The 20,423-nt window shown below is 44.0% G+C and overlaps 2 protein-coding genes and 1 non-coding gene across 5 annotated transcripts in view; all 3 read right to left on the bottom strand.

Moving 5' to 3' along the window:
- Nucleotides 1–188: 188 nt before the first annotated feature.
- Nucleotides 189–2,551, bottom strand: tomm20a (translocase of outer mitochondrial membrane 20). The gene is made up of 5 exons (XM_071534940.1): nt 2,368–2,551; nt 1,955–2,001; nt 1,778–1,859; nt 1,273–1,415; nt 189–897 (listed from the first exon to the last, which is right to left on the bottom strand). Exons 1-5 carry the CDS (start codon nt 2,489–2,491, stop codon nt 853–855), a joined length of 441 nt encoding a protein of 146 aa, XP_071391041.1. The 5' UTR covers nt 2,492–2,551; the 3' UTR covers nt 189–852.
- On the bottom strand, nt 1,046–1,180 carry LOC139657269 (small nucleolar RNA SNORA14). Its single transcript, XR_011696174.1, has one exon. It is a non-coding gene; the product is annotated as a small nucleolar RNA SNORA14 (small nucleolar RNA).
- Nucleotides 2,552–3,091: 540 nt separating the features above from the next.
- Nucleotides 3,092–20,423, bottom strand: part of arid4b (AT-rich interaction domain 4B) — a 37,327-nt gene continuing 19,995 nt past the window's right edge. The window contains exons 10-24 of one of the 3 annotated variants that reach the window (XM_071534846.1): nt 16,243–16,319; nt 15,039–15,187; nt 14,837–14,909; nt 14,103–14,197; nt 13,895–13,992; nt 13,287–13,488; nt 12,919–13,139; nt 9,663–9,845; nt 8,603–8,687; nt 8,381–8,516; nt 6,943–8,175; nt 6,659–6,769; nt 6,055–6,279; nt 5,493–5,639; nt 3,092–5,386 (exon numbers count right to left, since the gene is read on the bottom strand). In XM_071534846.1, coding sequence (XP_071390947.1) covers nt 5,232–5,386; nt 5,493–5,639; nt 6,055–6,279; nt 6,659–6,769; nt 6,943–8,175; nt 8,381–8,516; nt 8,603–8,687; nt 9,663–9,845; nt 12,919–13,139; nt 13,287–13,488; nt 13,895–13,992; nt 14,103–14,197; nt 14,837–14,909; nt 15,039–15,187; nt 16,243–16,319 — 3,190 coding nt within the window. In that variant the 3' untranslated portion in view covers nt 3,092–5,231. Of the gene's footprint in view, nt 5,387–5,492; nt 5,640–6,054; nt 6,280–6,658; nt 6,770–6,942; nt 8,176–8,308; nt 8,517–8,602; nt 8,688–9,662; nt 9,846–12,918; nt 13,140–13,286; nt 13,489–13,894; nt 13,993–14,102; nt 14,198–14,836; nt 14,910–15,038; nt 15,188–16,242; nt 16,320–20,423 lie in introns of all 3 variants that reach the window. The other 2 variants (XM_071534838.1, XM_071534854.1) reach the window with 2 other exon arrangements.

The following is a 20,423-nucleotide window of genomic DNA, read 5'->3' on the forward strand; positions in this document are numbered from 1 at the left end:
GTGCACAAATAATATTTATCTTTGATTTATGCATGCAACATCTTTGAGCCGAATGGCTTTTCAGCTTTACCCAACAGATAAAAAACATCCATTGTATATTGCAAAACTTTCAGTGCTTCAGATTTTCCTGTGCATTGCTACTGCCATCTACTGGCAAAAGGAACTTAGGAGACTGGCAGTATGATTTCCATGTTTTATTGAGGGATTTTACACACAAAAATATCTCCAGCTATGCAAGACTGGAATATAAAAACACTTATTTGACATCTCAAAACAATCTCAATGACAACATACCAAAATCAAGTGAGCTCTGCCCCTTCTTAAATCAAAACAGATATGACCAGCATGGCTACCCCCCCCCCCCCCCCAAAAAAAAACTTGAATAATGTAGGCACAGCTACACAATTTCTCACAATAATTACACAGGCATCTGTAGGACATCTGTAACAAATGTATCTACATATTGTGACAATCTTGATTTTTATTGACCATGTAACATGGTGTTAGCATAGAAAAAAAAAGAACATTCATGTTTATTTTAGGCAATGAGCGGAGTAAAGACAGACGGCTCGAAAAGGTGAGAGCTGGTGGGGACAGGATGAGAAATATGGAATGTCTTAAACATTTTCCACAGGGACGAAGCGTAAGCACAGTAATGTTCTCTGCCAAGAGTGCTGTGGTGGGATGGGTCCTGTCATCTGCTGGCTCAGACAGTCAGCCAGCCTCTCACCTCACACATGTTAGCAGGCATACACACCAAACACGGGTCAAATATTAGTGTTTGAAATCCCTTAATGGGATAATAACACCACCAGATTCTCATCTCTCTCTGCATCTTTCTCTCTCTCACACTCATTCAACGTCATCTTCTGTCAAGGACTGCGAAGTCACGATTCGCTGCAAAGCAGAAAGGAGAGGCACTTCAGAAGTCACGCCAAAACATTATGCAGCATCAATTACAGCATAGATGAGCTCATGTGCAACCGTAACTACCTTTGCAACGCTCAAAAACACACGAGAAACAACTGACAACTGCTTGTGATTTGCCTGTCTTAGAGCTGAAATAGCCAAGAGCAACTGACACACGGCCCTCAGCTTTGGAACACTCTAAGCTTGATCTTGCATCCTTCCTTGTCCCAGAAACCAACAATAGTAACTGGGGGGTTTACTAAGAATGCTAGCAAGAAAGTCACATTGAAATGGATGTCAAGAGGTGCAGAAATGAACCAGAAAACACAAGAAACACTGGGGAGAGGGGGAGTTTATTCTCACCTGGCTGATAGTGGGCAGTTTGGTCAGCAGCATCTGGAACACTGGAGGTGGCAGCGTCTGCTGGAGGACCTGCAGCAGCTGCTGGGGTTGACCGCACACCGCTATCGCATTGGTCAGGTGATCCACACCCTTCTCATAGTCTCCTGGGTTGGCACAGAAAACAGACCGAGTAGAAGTTTAACTGAAGTTAATGTGTGCAGCTGGGATAGGGGGCAGTAAACCATGCAAAGAGGTGAGGAGGTTGGCTGGTTGTAGATGGCTGTAGTATTTGGAAACAGTTGACTTGCAAACTTTGGATCAAGGGAATTACATTGTATTTTGGGGAAAAAAGCCATAGTTTGTACTCAAGTGATTTATATTTGTATGATTAATTTATGTATTTTCAGGTAGGCAGTATGAAATGAAACAAATGTCACAACATTGAGTTCTAGACTTTCTGTATGTCGTGTGTGTCCATCATGCTCATATGTAATGCATGTATAAAGATTGCATAAATTTGGCCAACCTTGTGAAAGGAGTTCCTCTCCCAGTTGGATTTCCTCCAGAAAGAATTTCTGTACAGCCTCCGCGTCCTTCAAGTCAGGCAGCTTCAAAGTCAATGAAGAAATTGTCAGAAATGCACATTTAGGTCCCACGTGTACAACATATCTGAAATTTTAATTATTTTTTCCATTTGCCTTACCTTTGCCAGTCCAGCCTTCTCTTTAGAAACATTGTGCTTGCTCCTGCCTGTATCACAAAAGTGGATTTAGACTTTGTTAGCATTTCTAATTTGCCTTAGTGGAACGCGACAGACATGTGGCTGAAAGTTAGCAGTTAGCTTGAGCTCGCTCCTCCACAAGTTATTTCTCCTTTAAAACAAAGCCTGCTCGTGAGTGCTGTGTCCAAATCAAGTTACAGTTACAGTCTTCACGCTCTGTGCAGCTGAAAAATGAGACTGGTTTCAATCTAACCCTGTAAATACAGAGTGAGTCTTCTTGGTATAACGTGCATGAATCGTTAGCTCGTCACATGGTTGCTTTGCTGGACTGCTAATGCGGGAGCTTCCTCTCCTCCCTCCGGCTGAACAACTAACGCCAAACGGACATCACTTACGTTCACGTAGCTTTTTCTTGAAGTCTGGATCACTCCGTCGTTTTCTGTCAAAATAAATACAGTATGCGATGAAAAGGGCCCCGCACACCCCAGCGACAATCGTACTTGTTTTACCACTCATCATAGTTAAAACTAATATTAGGCGAGTTACGCAGCTTGCTAGCTAACTAGCTGGCTAGCTAGCAAGCTGCTAAGGAAGTGGTAAGAGGATGTACGTCATTCATGACGCAAGGCGCATGGCATTTGGTCAGCAGCAGTAGCACCATCGAAAAATTAAAATAACGTAAATGTTGAATAATCCTTACATAATAAAAATTAAGTTATTGATTCCTATTTATAGTAGATTACATTACTATTATAATAAAACGATATAGTTATTCTTGAAGGAAAAAAGACACGTAAAGTAAAAAACACAAAAACAAAAAAAACGAAAATTATTTCAAGACATTCAGCAATGCAATTGCTCTTGGCATAGGCATTCACCATTAACAGACCCACAACCCACTGGAATATAATGTTAGGCTAGTAAAGACTAGCTACACAAGAGTATGCAATATATACGCTTATAAAAAAGATTAATATTATTAATATTTACTGATTTCATGTGCTCTGAGACATATTTTGAGCTTTGGTCAGAAAGTCATTAGAATTTCATTTCATCAAGGTAGCAGTAACAGCTTAGATGCAGGCAACAGACACACTGAGTACTTCACAAACTATGGCATTTATTTCAAACAGAGGCTTCTGTTTTGCTTACATTTGTACAATAAATTACACAATGACCATCATCAGATGAGCCTAATAAATACTATTGAGCCTTTTTCAACAAGCTCCATCACTTTCTCTTACTCTATGATCCAGACCATTTTCCATACAGGTCCATAAAGCTTTAGCTACAGCTCATGTACAGGTTGGAAAATAGTTCAGCCGCCTCCAAAACCACAATTCTTCTCTTTACAAGCACAAGCTAACAGAAAACAAAACAAAATACAAACTAAACCAAAACAATAAAATTATAAAGGGGGAAAAAAACTTTCTTGAAATTCATGAAAGCGGCAGAACAAAACAACAAAATAAATGAAACTAAATAAATCTGTCCCTACAAGAGAACAAGAATGAGGACAAAGGGGGGGAACGGACATGCTTTTACCCTCAGTATTTACACTCAAACTACAGTTAAAACCGTAAAACTGTCTGTACAGAAAAGTACATGTTATTAACAGTGCAAGATATTAAATAGCTTGACTCAAAACACTCTTCTCAATATACAAATGTATAACAAAAGCATACAATTACATACAAGTGCCAAACAAAACAGAACTTCAGGTTATCATACAGTAGGGAGTCTATACAAAGGAAACACTGGAGATGTCTTCAGAAATGTATACACATACGTCACTTTATGATATAAATGCACATTTACAATATCTTTACCATTATTCTGGTCATAGTACATGAAACAGAACCAAACATTTTTGGTAGGGATGAGTATGAGAGGAAGTCTTTGTTTAAAATAGATGATGAGAGCTGGCATGTCATTACGGATCAGAAGTAAAACGGGAAAGAGATGCCAGAAAGGTATGCCTCGCTTGTATTAAAACTGACTGTATGTTCTTTGAACGGCTGCAGACTTGGGATTGTGTCTCATTAATTTGTTCTGAGGTACACAAAGATGCTGTAAATACCTCCCATGTTTGCCTTCAAGTTGCACAGCTGCACTGTCAAATCTGTTAAGTGAAGAGGATATGACTGACTGGGTGATTTAATGAGCGATCAGAACATAATTTAAAAAAAAAAGCAGATGGGCATTTAAAAGGCTGATCAACTGAACAAATGTAACCATTGCATTCGCCACCTCCATCATTGCACATTTTATACTGCCAGACTTAACAGTTGTACCCAAACTGGATGAGTATTCAGTAGTAGATTACAGGTGATCCAGTATAGTTCTGCTTTATCCTTTACAATCATATTTCTTAAATATTTCCATATGCTGATAAAAACCATCAATATCTGTCAGACACAGCCCTTCACCACCTGCTCATTCATACAATATTCTTCAGTCTTTTGTAAGGGACACATTATTCTGGGTGACCCTCTTGATTTGAGAATAGGACCAGGAAAAAGTGCTGTCCTTTCTCAAAGTGCCCCGTAGAAAAGAACAAAAAGGCACTACAGTATCATTCCATATTCATCCACTGTGGCTGTCAGTGGACATATGATGATCTGAAACCCTATCCTTCACCACCTATTGACTCAAAGCAAACAGGTACAGGACAGTGTTCCTGTACTTGGGATGAGCACAGTCAACCATCTGAGGTTTATTCACCATATGAAGGCCCTTATAATGAGGGTGGACAGAGAAACACGAGGCAACGTTACATAGAGTATGCCCTTAATGCCATTGTGGCACTGTTCCTCTGAATTCCCCAAAATAAAATGGCAAGCACTGGCTATGCCACGTTGGGCTATGAGGACAGAGCACAGAGGGGTCTTCACTGGAATCATCCCTAACCAAGATAATAGAACTTTATCAAATGGAAACAATTATTGCTTGCAAAAACAATCTTATAAATGTTCAATTAAGGAGAGCGCAAAAGACAATTTTGTACTTTTTTTTGACAAATTCTTCCCCCTACACAATCTTCATAAAAGTGCACTTAAGTGCCATTAGCTTGCCAAGGAAACAGTTGTCAATAGAAAATAGTGCTTGTTTCTTGTTTTTTGTCTCTGGTCTGGTTTTTGTGCCCCAGTAGTTACAGTATGTAGGTTGACTTGTCTGTCCTGGTGGAAGGGAGTGGGGGCAGTGAGCCCAGGGTGCTGGTTAAGTGCTTAGTGCGGTGGCTCCTCGCTGGTACGTCCTGTCACCTGCACTCCACCGATACCCCAGAGTTCTGAGAGGACGAGGACGAGGAGGACACCGGAGGGTCAGCCAAGGTCAGCATGACCGCCGCCGTCAGCGAGCTGGAGGACGGTGAGGAGGATGACGAGGACGAGGAGGAGGAAGCCGCCACCGTGCCTGGAGGACAGAAGCAGGGTTTGGTTATGATCGGCTACAAAGCGTGTAGGTGGAGAGAACAAGGACGACTATCTTTAACGGTTGACAACACAGGAAGATGACTCACTTTCCCGTTCCTTCTTCTTCATGCGTTTTCGTCGCCGGTCAATGGAGGCCACCTCAGATTTGAGGGAGAGGTAGTGGTTCCTGATGTCCTGCAGCTTCTCCTGAAGAAACGAGATCCTCTCCAGACTGTTCATCTTCTCCAATTCCGCTGGGTGGAACAAAATGTATTTTAAGATGTTAGGTCTCTAAGGCACAGACACAAGGACATACGGCTCTGCAGTGCTCCGTCTACTTAATGATGTATTAATGACAAACACTTTCTTTGCATTTTTCCAAATCATTAAAGTAGTTTACAAATAAAATAGCAGGCAAACGCTATAAAATATAATAAATATATTATAGCAAAAGTATAATGCAAAATTAATGCAAAGTGAAATTGAAGATAAACTAGAATAAATAAAAACAGAAAGTTTATGAAAGTGAGTTTTTAAGAGACTACAAAGAAGATTTTGACAGTTAATATCCTCAGGCAAAGGCCTCTCCTATGGGTCCTAATGAAAAAGGCAGATTTCCTTTATTTTTCCAGTGTACGCCAACAAACTTGTCAGCAGTCTGACACTTACACATCTGGAAGCTCCACTTGTAGATGCGTGGCGTTCTCCCGTGGTGTTCGCGGTGATGGGCGTGGTCAGGGTCACCCTGCTTGTGGTACTTATGGCTCGAAGGCGGAGTTCGCCCGGGGCACTTGGGCGAAATGGCAGCCTTCACGTCTGATGCATTGTTCTTGGAGGCAGGTGATTTGGCAGTGCCCTCAACAACAGACTGGTCCTCACTGTCACTGCTGTTGGCTGCAGGAGAGGAGGAGGCAGTTATCAAGAGACGGACAGCGATCAAGCCAAAATGTCACTTTGTTAATATAATGTCCACAAGCTAGTAAATAAATGCTCTCTGTAAACCTGAAGCAGAAATATAAAGTACCTCTACTTAAATTTAAAGCACTCCCCGATATACCAATATCTAGTACTTTACTTGATCCAATTTTCTTATGTAACTGATCAATTGACACAAAGTTCAAAATCATAAAATAACATGGTACTCAGTTGGTTCTTGGTAACTGATACCAGTACTGGAAGCATTCCAAGTAAGGCCATTTGAAGTGGGAAGGACAGCAGGAAGCCAGCAATTCTACTACCATTCTACTTCTACTTCGACATCTCTCTTACTTACCTGTTTTCCTATTCTTTTTGGGAGGCACACCTAGGCTCTTGCGGTTTGGCTTGTGTTTCTTTGAGGCTCCACCTGTCTGTGATTCTTTTTGCCGCTTCTGACTCGCAGTTGCTACAAAGCAAACGCATGGAGATGGTGAGGGAATAAACAGACTGTGAAATGAGTTGTCAGCTTTATGATTATTTCTAGAAAGTACCCCCGCCTTAAAAAAGATAAATAAATAATGAAGTCTGCCATTGCGAAACACAAAGCACTTGACAAAGTTTATTTGCCGTCATTCATACCTTTGGACTTCTGTTCACTCTCCTGTTGACTGCTGCTGCTCAGCTCTAGGCTGCAGTTGCTGTTGCTGTTGCAGGAGAGGCTGGCGTCAAAGGCTTTGGAGGGGGATCCTGCCCCTTCGTCCTGCGGGAGGTCCTGCAGCTCCCCGCCCAGACTCTCCACTTCCACTGTGCTGCTGTCGGTCTCGCTGCGCCCGCCTGCGGCTTCCTCCTGTATGGGTCCCGGGGGAAGGGCGGCAGAAGCCGGCTCTGAAGGCAAGGCGGGGGCTATAGACGGCGGAGGGGAGGAAGGCTGCGCTCGACCGGAGTCTTCCACGGTGCTGCCCCCCATCGAGGGCGACTCGGGCGTAGTCGGTGGCGTGTTGAGTACAGAGTTGCTGCCGCTGCTGGGAAACTCCTGCAGTTTGTCGTTGTCCATCTGCTCTTCTGAGGCTTCATCCTCAGGCCTGGCGTCCTGCTCTGCTCGGGGCTCCTCCAGGACTGCAGACACGGTTGGGGGCGGAGAGTTGGCAGCCTCTGTGTCCGAGTCAGAGAACAACTCCTTCAGGGTCTTCTTGGGCCACTGGGCCTGGATACTTGACCACACGTCCTTCTGGCCCTTAGTACGTACAGCAGGTCTTTCCTCTGCACTCCCAGGCATTTTAACCCTCTTGTCAGGGATCTCCCAGAACCCAGAGGTTCGGCCAGTTTTGGTCTTCTCCTTCATCCCGTTGTACTTCTTAGAGGGGGAACCTTTGGCTTTTGGGCGACTCCGCTCACTTTCCTCAGCCTGGGACTCAGCAAGTGGTGGCCCTTCATCTTCTGAACTACTGCTGGATGAGGCCCCCCTCTCCTCCCCTGGACCGGCCCCTCTCTCCTCTAGCTTCCTGGGAGAGCTTCCAGGGAGCCAGTCTGCACTCCTGGTGTTCCTGGTCTTGGCTTTGGATGCGCCTTTTGGGGTCCTCTCTGCTGCACCCTCAGATTTCCTCTTCCTGGTGCTTGCCTCTCCCTCCAACTCTGGTTGGCTTCGGCGCTTCCCCACCTCTGGACCCTCTGGACTGACTGGATCTTGGCTCTTTCCTGAGACTGAAGGAGGTTTGGATACTTCAGGAGGGGTCCCACTCTCCCATCGCTCTGATGTCTGTGGGGGCTCTGGTGGGCCCTTCCTGAGGCTGCCACGGCAACCTGGGCGATCATCTTCATTATGATCCCCTTCCTCATCTTCATGCTCACTTTCGTCTGTGGAAATCTCAGAGGCTGAGGCAAACGAGACAAAATTTAGTTTCAGTAGCATGGCAACAGAACCACAAATAATCAACCACTTCAGAGTCAAACAGTCCTAATCTGCTGTAAGTGTGCATGAGGACTACAGGCTCACGAGTGTTGCTACCTTGCAGGCCATTGAGGATAGAAGTAATTTCTATAGACTTGACTGGAGACTGCTGAGTCCCTTTGTCCTCACCCTCCTCCATCTTGGAAAAGACATCCTGACCCAGGCCACATTTGGAGCGTGGGACACGGTTATTGTTGGGTGAAGGGCCGAGGTCTTCTCTGTCGTTGAGCCTCTCCAACCTGTCTCGCTCCCTCTCTGCTTTGTTCTGTTGGAATTTAATACGGTCAGTGGTTCACTTCACAGTATGAACTTAGCTGGAATTCGAAAACATGTAACTCTCCAAACTCATACCTTTATTTTTTTGCGATGCTTTATTTTTGGTACATTCTTATTGGCCGGGCGAACAATCTTGTCTGCCTTGATCCATTCATCATATCTAATGGAAAATACAAAGACAAGAAACAATCTCATCACTCCGATCTTAGGAAGGAGCTAAAAACATTCTCTCTCACACAACCCACCACACAGACAGCTCTAACGTCTGACCCCAACTTGTTGCTGTGATACAATAAGCCTCAACAGCAAAGGAAGAGATCCAATGGTATTGTGTGGAAAAGACAAACCTTTACAATGAAGAAAGAAACATTATGAAAACCGACAACCACAAAAAACAAATTCAAGAAAGTTCCAACAGTACCAAGGGTGCTACTTGGGTCATATGAAGGAAATGAAAGTTTCACAACGTCACACACGACAGACACAATGCAGAGAACATCCCTCTATCTTTTATAGAGTGCTAGAGGACCACACAACAACATTGAGACGATGAAATACGTAAACTGGTCTCACTAGAAAGCAGGAAAGTTAACCTCTTTGTCATGGTACCCTAACACTCTACTTAACACTGCATTAACCCTGGCCCATTGGGGAGGGGGGGAGAGGGTTGAGAGGTAGAGGTGAGTGTAGCAGCACTTTATTTGGCCTTTCAGAGAGATCCCAAGGGTGGCCTAGATTATTACATTATACTGTATACTCCAATGTTCTGTGAAAATGGTTTAGCCAAAACCATTGCCAAAAGTAAAATTGGCTAAAATTCAGCCCGTCTGTAGACTTCGTTGAGACAGACAGCAGGGGGACAGACAGACAGGGGATTCAGTCAAAACTGAGTGAGGGAAGCTAAGGAATGTTACATATCAACCCAATTCTGTTTCTGCCACTAGATGGCTCAATGTAATCCATAATCAGAGTACTGACTAAGGGACTTTAGTAGAATTGTGAGGGAGGGATGTATCTGTTACTGCCGTGGGAATACCCACGTAGTGGTGATCCCTTGAGCTGAATTGAAGGTAAGAGATGTCTTTTTAGAGGGTGAATATAGACATTAGGTGATTCTCCCCAGGTCCTGTCTTACCTGACGTTCCAGCCACAGTAGTGCACCAGGTAGAGCACCTCTCCCCCCTCCACGTCTGCCTCTTTCACAGTGGCCTCGTACGTCTTCAGATTGCGGCCTCGCCCATACCTCACCTGCACCTTCATCCCCGGGGGGTAACACTCAAACTCCTCCCCTTCCTCCCCCTCCTGACTGCTGTCATCCCTGCAAGAAAGACAGTTCAGCACTTCCTGGCCCTAGGCTGCCCCATTGAACACCACAGCCCCACCCACACCCACCCTCCTCACTGCCTGGTTCTAGGAAGCCTATTTCCTGCTAAATTCACTCCACCCTGCCCTGCCCTGTCCTGTCCAATCCTGACCAATAACAACAGTAGGTCCCTTAACTAAAAACTACTAAACATTTCCCTCCTCACATTTTGTCTGGTAGTAAGGAGTCATAAACTTTCCATCTAAACTTCCACTCTTGTCCTCCCATAACTCTAATCCAGTGTGTAACCTACAGCAACCTACAGTATACACAAGCTCTCAAAGAACAGTACATGGAGGGTTTCAGCAATAAATACATCATACTTTCATGACAAAAATCAAATTCAATCATCTTGTATGGGAAATGAAACTACCGTTAGGCCATCTAACCCTACATCCACACACAACATACGTAGGGCTCTCATTCACACACACACTGGCTAGGGGTTCAGTAAGAGGCAAAACAGCCACAAGGAGGAGCTAGTGGGGAACAGTCAGTAGGTCGAAGCTGGAGGGTACGGGCGGTGGAGTGCCAGTTTAGGCGCAGGGGCCACAGGGGCAGGTTAGCACGGCAAAGCGCAAGTTGGCAGGCAGCACAGCAATTTAAAGCAAGACTACAGCATTGAGAGGAAGCACGACTGCAATATCCAATTTGGGTTGCTGCCACAAAGAACAGTTACAAAACACTACTCCACACAATCCCTCTCATAACTACTGCTTAGAGCATGCACTTTCTGCTGACAGCTGATATTCAACAAGCCACAATGAAGAAGATGCACTTATTTCAGCAGCAGTCCAAGTCTGACGATTTAAGAAACTGTTTCTCTTCTAAGGCTGGGGACACACTAGAAGACTTTAAAAATCCCAACTTGTTTTTGAAAAAGCACTGCATCACATACATAACAGATTTCACTGATTTTTTTGTGCCTCAGTGGTAAATATGCTCACAGTTGACGATTAGGCAATGACAGGGTATCACACACTGAGTTATGACAGATTATCCTGCTGACTCCTAAAATGTCACTAGCATCAGGACCTCCAATCTTTTGGGAAATGGCATGATTCAATGTTAGTCAATATATATACCATTAATATGCACATTAATGCAATGTGCATTAATGTGCACTGAAAAAAAAACAAAATAAAAAAAAATAAAAACGCCAGAAAAAAACATAAAGCCAGAATTTGGGTAAAGCCGAGGCTGGAGAGACAGTCAATGTGGGCTGAACCTAGAGGTGAGTAGAAGATGATGGTAGTTTGGCTAGCAACTTACATTCATTGTAGAACTGGAGTTTGGCAACATTTCATTAATTATTATCATTTATATAACTTTTAAATATAACTCTTCCACCTCAACCCACAGTACACTGGGCTCTCATTGGCTATTGGCAGCCTCTGCTCTTGGAATGAATCGGTCTCTCAACACACTACAGGACCTGTCCAGATGTCGGGTTGTAAATGTCAAACTTGATATGATCGGGGCGGCTCAGATCAGATCAGTCTGCCAGTCGATCACTGTGGGATTGAATCTGTAAAACCATCACACCACCAGATAATCTGAGCGGACCACTGGTCCCAACCAAGCGATTGTGGGGATGTCCAAATATGATGGTAATCGGCCCGATAATCCTCTAGTGTGCCCGGGGCCTTAGATGATAAAACTACAGAGATAGTGCTACTAAGAGCAACAGCACAAGTTGGGAGCAGCCTGAAGTTGAGGAAGTCTGTTATCCCTTCAACCAGACACATAAGGAACTGTGGCAAATCTTTGGACTCAGTTCTGTCAACTGTGGCAGTAGTACTAGCCAGTACCCAGTGGCTTTGTTTGTGAGAAGAACTCTGTTGCCTCAAATCTAAAAAAGGAAGCTTCTGAAGTTATCAAGCAGCCTTAACACGAATGTCTTACTTCATATTATCCATTATCTGAAGCCCAAACTGGAGCGTGAAGAAACAGACAGAGGCTAGTTCTAAACTGGACAGAGAACACTAATCTAGACCTTCTGGACAGAACAGAATGGGTGAAAAAGCATCTAACTGAGACCAAAGCATTCAACTAAGCAGAGTAATCATTTGTCTACACTGCAAGAAAGAGGCAGTTGCAGTTACTTTTTCAAAATGTGCCTTTACTGCCTTTAAACTACTATCTTGCCTTGAGAGTTCTAATGCATCAGTGACAACGCTAACATACTGACATGGAACATTTAATAAAGCTGAACACCAAAAGCCACAAAATGAGAAAAAAGACAGAGAGAGAGAAAGAGAGAGAGAGAGAGAGAGAGAGAGATAGAGAGAGAGAGAGCTGAGCGCAAAGAGCTTTGACAGAGATCAGGGCAGTGCAGAAAATCTAGAGGAGCACAGCCATGTTTCACTGTGTGCTGACTGAGTGAGCCTGGCCATGTTCAAAGAACCCTAGCCAGAGTGAGAGAGAGAGACAGAGAGAGAAAGGGAGAGAAAGAGAGAGCGAGAGAGAGAGAGAGAGAAAGAGCGAGAGAGAGAGAGAGACCACAGCACGACATGCCAGTAGACAGGTAGCAGTCAGGCTTTGGTGCTCTTAGATGTCTCTGCCAGCTGGTGCCGACTAAGCCATGAGAAATAACAGCACAGAGGGCAGTGGGTAAGAGCTTATTTAGAAGAGAGGAGAGGAGAGCTCAGGTAGGACGAGTTTCCCTCTTTCTCTGTCTAGAGTGGTTAAATAGCAGGTAGAGTTGGATTGGAGGGGGTATGGGGGGGTTAAACCTCTGTTTGAGGCCAGAGGGGCCATCGCTCCTCAGCTGCAGGATATGCTTACGGTGTCATTACACTGCCACCAAGGAGAAGACGGCCTCAACTTGATGACATATAGGCCCATCTTTTTAAGAGCATATGTGTCTGGAGAAACATATTAATAAAGCATTGATGCCAGATTGAATAGGGAAACTGTTTCACAATACAGATATCCTGTGGAGCTGAGGAGAGGCTGTGGAGCTAGTGTTGGAGGATTTTACCACGGCCCTACACTGGTGGAGGGGCCGTCGCTTTGGACCACCTACCCAGAGTTGTCCTTGCCCTCCTGCTCCTCCTCGGGCTCCTGCTTCATGTTCTCGGCCCCGAGGCGCGCCATCGACGTGCCCTCGTCCGCGTCTCCCTTGTGCGGGCCGTCGTCTTCATCGTCGTCATCGTCTTCGTCGTCGTCGTCATCTCCGCCATCCTTCTGCTCCATCTTTGACGATTCGGGCTCCATTTTGTTCCTGGCCGAGTCGCTTTTCTCCTCCTGCGGGAGAGGGATGCTTTTACTACATCACACCGGAGAAGTGTCTTAAAAATGAGGGACACCGTATAGAGATGTATCTTACATATGAAAGGCAGAGGACAAAGCTTTAACATGAGACAAAATAAATAACGTGTTAGGAGAACACACCTTGCAGACGACAGGCTGCATGCTGCAAGGCTCAGCGTCGAGGTGGGCTTTCTGCTCTTCTCCAGAGCCGGAGGCCGCGGGGGCGGCGCTTCCGGCCTCGCCCTCAGGCTTCACTTCCCCCTTGGGACCCTGTTTCAGAGGGAGGTCCATCCGGAAGGTGATGGCGGTGGAGGTGCAGTACTCCTCAAACCCATACAAGTACCTGCAGGAGAACACATCCGCATCCACTCCTTGTTAACACATCCGACAAGGACCCTATGTCTAATTTTACCACTGCTCTCAAAAGCATGCACATGTCATCACAGTATCTGTGATAATGAGCATGCTTATCACTCAGTGAAACCTTAACATCTGCTTTGCTGTCCCTGCACTGCTAAACGTTAATTCTGCAAAGGCCGAAATACGTTTTTCTTGAGGATTCTGCTGAAAATGGAGGCTGTAAAAGTTGTATGAGAAACATACAGTTGTATTTAAGAAAAGTAAAACGCGCTACAAACTGCATGTCAACTTTGATGAATGAGTAGAGTGTACAGCAGTAGAGAACAAAAGCTGTCTGCCCAACAGAGTTGACAGCTATACGGAGACGTGGAGGTAGAGTCTGTACGTACTTGCGATAAGCACATTTGACATTGTAGCCAGCGGCTGAATTGAGCACAGGGATTCCCAGATCTTGATAGACTTGCTTCCAAACTGAGCCGCTCTCAATCTGTTCAAACATGGCAAGAGAGGAAGACAGTTCCAGAGTCAGTCAGCATCAAAAAGGAAAATCGTGACCAAAATTTAAATGTGTGAACAAGATGCTAACATGGCACTCACGTTGTCGAAGCCTCCCAGTTTGTGCACTAGCCTGTAGAGCTTGAAGAGGTTGAGGTTCCTGTAGCCCAGTACAGGGCGCTTGTTGATTGGAGTTCCTGAAGAAGAGACACATGGAGTAGGTTGAGATGACAGGCATTCTATCATTTAGTTAGAAACCTGCTGGAAACTAGTTATTTAACTGAGTCAGGCCTTGTAAGTGGCAATTGTGAGTATTTTTATCCGCAAATTGAAGACTTTTTTAAGCAACATGGAATTGGATTTAAAATAAAACAAAAAGCTGGCAAAAACAAGCTATTTTTGACGATTTTGGACATAGTTAATGAAAGTTATAACAAAATAAATGAAGCAGTATAAGAATAACAAAATCAGCAAATTAAATTTTTAGGGACATGATGTCCAACATGTTTGACATATTTTACTAACCCTGTTAATATACAACAGTGGTGCAATACAGTAATGTAATACAACATAAGAAAACCCACACTACTGACAATCCAATTCAATTTTTTTGGTGAAACTACATCATTCATGGAATTTGCCATATTCTGTTTGGCTTATTTTTCAACTCTGTCTTGACTAAATATCACTAAATGAAAATAATCTGTCAATACCACTATGTAATTTTATAGTTGCATCAAAAAGAAACTAAATACAAATTTTAAGCATTTTTAAAGCCTTAAAGAGAAAAGAGTTTTTGAGGACCTGCAGATTTATTGATGGCAGCCTGGACTCACCTCTGTCTTCCATGAACTTGTACAGCTGCTGCAGGAAGTTCTCCCTTTCCTCTGGGAACGGCTCCACTTCCTCCTGCAGACAGGAAATGGGGAAGTAAAAAAAATAATTGGGTTTGACTCACAGAGAGGAGGCTGTTCAGATATCGCCCAAGATTGGGTGTCATGTTACTCAGAGGTTGCTGGGACAGAGCGTGTACACTACCTCCTCCTCTTCACTGCTGGCATCTTCCTCCTGCTCTTCCTCTTCCTCCTCATCGTCGTCCTCGCTGCTGGAGCTCTCCTCCTTCACCTCCGTCCTCCAGGTGCTGGGCACCGCCAGCTGCTGCTGGAACTCCAAGGCTGCATCCAGCGCTGTCAAACACACACACACACACACACACACACACGTGTTAAACTCAGTCGTTACATATTTACCACATGATAAGGGCATTGTGTGTGAAGGGTGAGAAATTTCATATTACATGAATAGAGAGAAGACATTAATGACATTTTGCTGATTTCTTTTTGCATCTAGCAGATGTAATATAAAAACTAGTAAAATGTCATTCATGAAACAATTGTAAATTTAAGACTTTACTTTATTTTGGCGATGTGAAATCAATCTCACAACCCCTGTTGCTGGGTGTTTGGAGGGAAGCAGGACGATAGGTGTGCATGTTTGTGTGTGTGAGTGTGTGTGTGTGCTGGCCCAGCAATGGAGCGATGAAGCAGTAAATGAAACTGAATGAGAGCAGAGCAGCATCAAACAAAATCATCGACTAACACAACTATTCAACTGCATTTTGATGACAGATTCCAGGTACTGCTCTGCGAAAAAACATTGGATCACAGTTTCGGTGCCACAAATATTAGTGCATTCTAAACATAACAGGAACTCGGAGGAAAACTAGGACTATGTAAAAAGACGTTTGAAAAGCAACGTGGAAAAATGCAGCCTGAGAAATCTGTGAGGAATGTCTGCAGTGGCTCACCGGCAGCAGGAGCGTTCAGCCACACTGTCGCAGGTGGGTTTAAGTGGCGTCTAACCACCTTGGCAGACGGTTGCTTTATGCTTTTACAATGCAAGAAATGTCACAGTTGTGAGTCAACCACCTGAGAATACCGACAGGCTGATAATGAAAAAAAAAAAGCTGTTTTCAAACTGTAATTATGAGAGAGTACGAGCTGTGCGGCAGACAAAGTGGGCACTATATAAAAAGCCTGGTAAGGACTTCAAACAAAAATAGACTTTGCAGTGACAGGAGCCCTTCACCGGTGCATTCCCCAGAAAGAAAACAGCACGTCCCTTTCTTCAGCCTGCCACCCTGCAACCCGCTCGCTCTGCAGACACACAGACCAAGACGTAGGTGCCGGCGACTGGCTGCGCTCTGTGCTCCAGTTCTTTCAGCCCCGCGGCGTCGACTCACCTGGTTTGAGCCCCGCGTCGGCTTTAGGAGGAGAGTCGCTGTTCATCTCGCGAACGTCCTTCCGCAACACCATGTAACTGCAACACAAAGCAACTCTGATCAACATGCGGACAGTATGAAGTAGGGCTGCAACTAACGATTATTTTCATTGTTGATTAATCTGTCGATTATTTTCTCGATGAATGGATTAGTTGTTTGGTCTATAAAATGTCAAAAAATGGTGAAAAATGTCGATCGGTGTTTCCCAAAGCCCAAGATGACGTCCTCAAATGTCTTGTTTTGTCCACAACCCAAAGATATTCAGTTTACTGTCATAGAGGAGTAAAGAAACCAGAAAATATTCACATTTAAGAAACTGGAATCAGAGAATTTAGACTTATTTTTCTTAAAAAATTACTCAAACCGATTAATCGATTATCAAAATAGTTGGCGATTAATTTAATAGTTGACAACTAATCGATTAATCGTTGCAGCTCTAGTATGAAGTGTCACAAAACCCATATGAAATCATGGCACATTTCTCCACAGATCACAGAGTTAAACCTTGGGTATAGTAAGTATCAGTTCAAAAAAATGTAATCATCGTTTTTGCCATTCCGGCATTTCATTTTGTACTTGGACACAATTTAGCTTAATATACGATGAATAGTAAATTGAACTTTGAAGTATCAAATTTGAAGTGTGGTGAAGTACTTGTTAGTAAACGGATAAACAGCTTGGGGTACAGCTGGGTATCTGCTTTAACACTCGCTCAGCTGGATATTAGGGCCGCCCAGGGCCACCCTAACATCTTGTTAATTAAAGCGCTGGCAGGGAGAAAACAACTCCTCTCTCTGTGTTTCTAACCTCGCAGCACGCCACCAGTAGCAACCTCAAAACTTGAGTGGACACAACAAGCGGGTCAGGTCACGATCGGACACGCGGATTACTTTATCACGATCGCCGTCTTGATAAATGGGCCGTGTTCAATTGCATAATGTCATCGCGTCTCGCATCAACCGTCACCGATATGATTCATGAGAACAATTCCACCTCTCACTCCTGCAACTCTGGAGTAGTTAAGCGCAGGTCATTTGGAAGATATACAGCGGCTCCTTCTGCATCGGTGGAGTTTGTTTGTAAGATGAAGGTAGTGCGAGGCCGGCTTTAGGGTGCCGGAGAGACGCTTTTGCAGCGGTACCTGCTCACCTAGGTAAGTAGCTGAGCTGATCCAATGGCTAGATTTGCCATGGACTGAATTTAAAGGGGGCCAAGTGTAGTGAGGCTGAAAAGGATAAAAATAAAACTCTCCATGTTGAAATACGGCTGGATGACACTCATCCTGAATGAGCCTTGTCCTTCATTATTCATTCTAAAAACTGACGGTCACAGAGATTATGTCAATACTGCTGAAACCGCTCCGCATCGCTGCCTTGCTGGCCAATATGAAACACAAACTAATCAACCATTTGTTCAACTAAGTGAGCTTTCGGTTACAGATTACCTAGCAATACATTATCTAACGTGTCATCCCCTTTCCTATCTTTAGCCCTCTCAGAGTGAAGGCCAGATAACATTAACCGTGACTTCTGTGACTAAGCGGGCAGCCAGTCAATGCTTGACGGTCAATTCTGTCTCTACTTGTTGTCATAAAATACTTTGGATGCCTCTGCTTTTTTTTAAAACTCATTTCGGCAGCCCAGTTAGTGTGACAGCCTGAGTTAAAAACACCAATTCAAAGTAATTAAGCTGTCTTTTTTGTGCATGCTTAGAGTAGCGCGGGCAAGTTTGCAAGTCAGCCAAATAAGCAAAAGTAGAAGGGGGCTTCTGTTTCTATTGTCACTTCGGTAACCAGATCCGACCAAGTGAAAATAACCACTTCCCGTCTCCCCTCTGGACGTGACCTTGCTTTGCCCATGAATGTTTTCCAAAGCCACTGTTTCTGAAAGGACGCTCAATGGTTAACATCACTAGCAGTCGTCAAGCCCCCTCAGGGGAAAGCAAACAGCGCTGACCGTGGTGCAGGAGAGGTCAGAAGGCTTATGCATGGGACCTCTCCTTAAAAAACACATCACACAAGGAACAATAATTTCACTACAACCGTAATGTGAGACAAAATAAAAGGGGGTGAAATAAATGAGATTAAGAGGAAATGTACCATGGCACTTGGATCCATCAGACAAGCTTTATAAACTACCAATAACAGGTGTGAGGGATGAGGAGGTGTAGACTGCCTCAATGTCTGGTATCCATGCACTTGGGAATCCACTACGAATTACACTGAGCAAAGATTCAGTTTGGTAAATGTATTAGCAACAGTGTTTGTGCAGCAAAAAATGTCTTAGAAACTTTTTCTGCACATCTTGTAACGGTTGAGGGCTGGTAGCAGGAGTTGTGGCCCATGTAGTATTACAGTAAACAAGACACAGATTGATCAAACTGTAATATAAAAGCGGTATGCCTGATGGATCAAACTGCTTGTTTTCCTGAAAATACCCAATGCCCGCATCACCTATGAGTAACAATACTGATGTGCTCTTTTCATCTTTGTTTTTTATCCACCAGAGCCGGTAGATGAACCTGGTAGATGAAACCTGAAAATCTCACTGATAGCAATGCAGATTATTACACTTCTCTGCATTATTATTTGTTTGCTTTCGCCCAGGGATATAATGAAGTTGGATCTTTCTCATGATTGATGAAATTTTGTTTACTCTCCAAAACACTTGACAATCTTCTATGTGTCAGTGCCTGACTTTATTGATGTGATAAATCAAAATGTTACATAACAGGAAAGAAATGATCTTCGTCTGAGGCACACGACTGCTATACTGCGATGTCATTTGGAACAAAAGCTACCTGTATCATAGGATGCTCAGAAAGGAAGCAGCTAATGGGTAGCTGTTACCCCCCACCTCAACAGCAGGACCCAGTTCCAGCTACCCAGACAGCTGATAAGGAAGTGACCCGAGTGAATTATAGTACTTCCATTTCCTCTCTGGATAATCATCTGTTATCTTATCCCTCTCATCAGCTCTACCTCTCACCTCCCAGCCAGCCAAACTACAAATGATAAGAGGGCCTCTTCTTACTCCTGCTGCTGCAAATATGTCTTCAGGTGCATTTGGAGCGGATTAAGGGACATGCCGATGAGTTACGCAGGACATTTAGTGTGGAATGCGGACTCGAGGCCTGAGACAGGAGGCCTGGCTGCTCTGCCATCAACGAAATGCAAACAGACTGCGAGGTAACCTTTTGGCGGAGTGAGCAGGAAAGCAGATTGATTGATGTTGAGTTTTGGACCATGTTTCTACACACGCAGAGTGAGCGGCCTGACTGCAGTAACTAACCACCAGCTGAGGAGATCCTCTTGACAGGACTTCTCTCTTTGCCGGAGACACATAACACAATCCGACTGTGTGGTTCCTCACTGAAGGGCAGCTTGTAGGGAAGCTACGCTACCTTGCCTCGCCAGTAAGTTACAGCCTGAGGGGAAAATCAGCCCAGAGCTGGCAGGAAAGGAATCTCTTAACTCCTGTTGGGAACTTGCAACTAGCAAGTGGCACTGCCCTTACATAACTATTTAATGAGCTCCAGCCATTCTCACTTTGTAAATGTTATGCGGTGAAATTGCCACAGACGAATATTCCCACTGCATAAAAGAGCTGAACAATACACTGAATTCTTTCATTGCAATATGAAAGAATGCAATATCTTGGAAAGGCTGATATTGCATTATTTTAAAAGGATGCATCATAGGCATTTTAATTCATTTTTAAGATCAATCAGTCAATGAGTCAAGTAGTGGAAATGAGAAATGTTTCACAATCCTCCTTCAAGTCCAGAAATACTATGTTATTTGGAGACTGATCATGAGGGGGAAGTTCAGGAGAGTAGAGTAATGTAGAGCTACTGCAAGTGTTTCAAACCACATTAAAATAAATGTAAAAGTTAAAGCTAATCTTAAAAAAAAAAATATATATATATATGTATATATAATATCTGCTAGAATAATACTATACTATACTATATTGTGCAGCCCCATAGCATGCCTCACAATAGGGTGCACTCAAGCATATCTTTGCTCAATATGCAAAGCAGTGCATATGCTTCCTTTAGTAGTGGCATGCAGCAAAAGTGTCCCTATATGAACCTTATTGACAGACTCATGATGGGCATGCTTTACACATGGCACAAATTAT

Source organism: Centroberyx affinis, unplaced genomic scaffold (assembly GCF_046629955.1).
Source record: "Centroberyx affinis isolate AG114_WGS23_722 - 3 ecotype Tasmania unplaced genomic scaffold, CSIRO-AGI_Caff_v1 ptg000171l_1, whole genome shotgun sequence".
Taxonomy (NCBI): Eukaryota; Metazoa; Chordata; class Actinopteri; order Beryciformes; family Berycidae; genus Centroberyx; species Centroberyx affinis.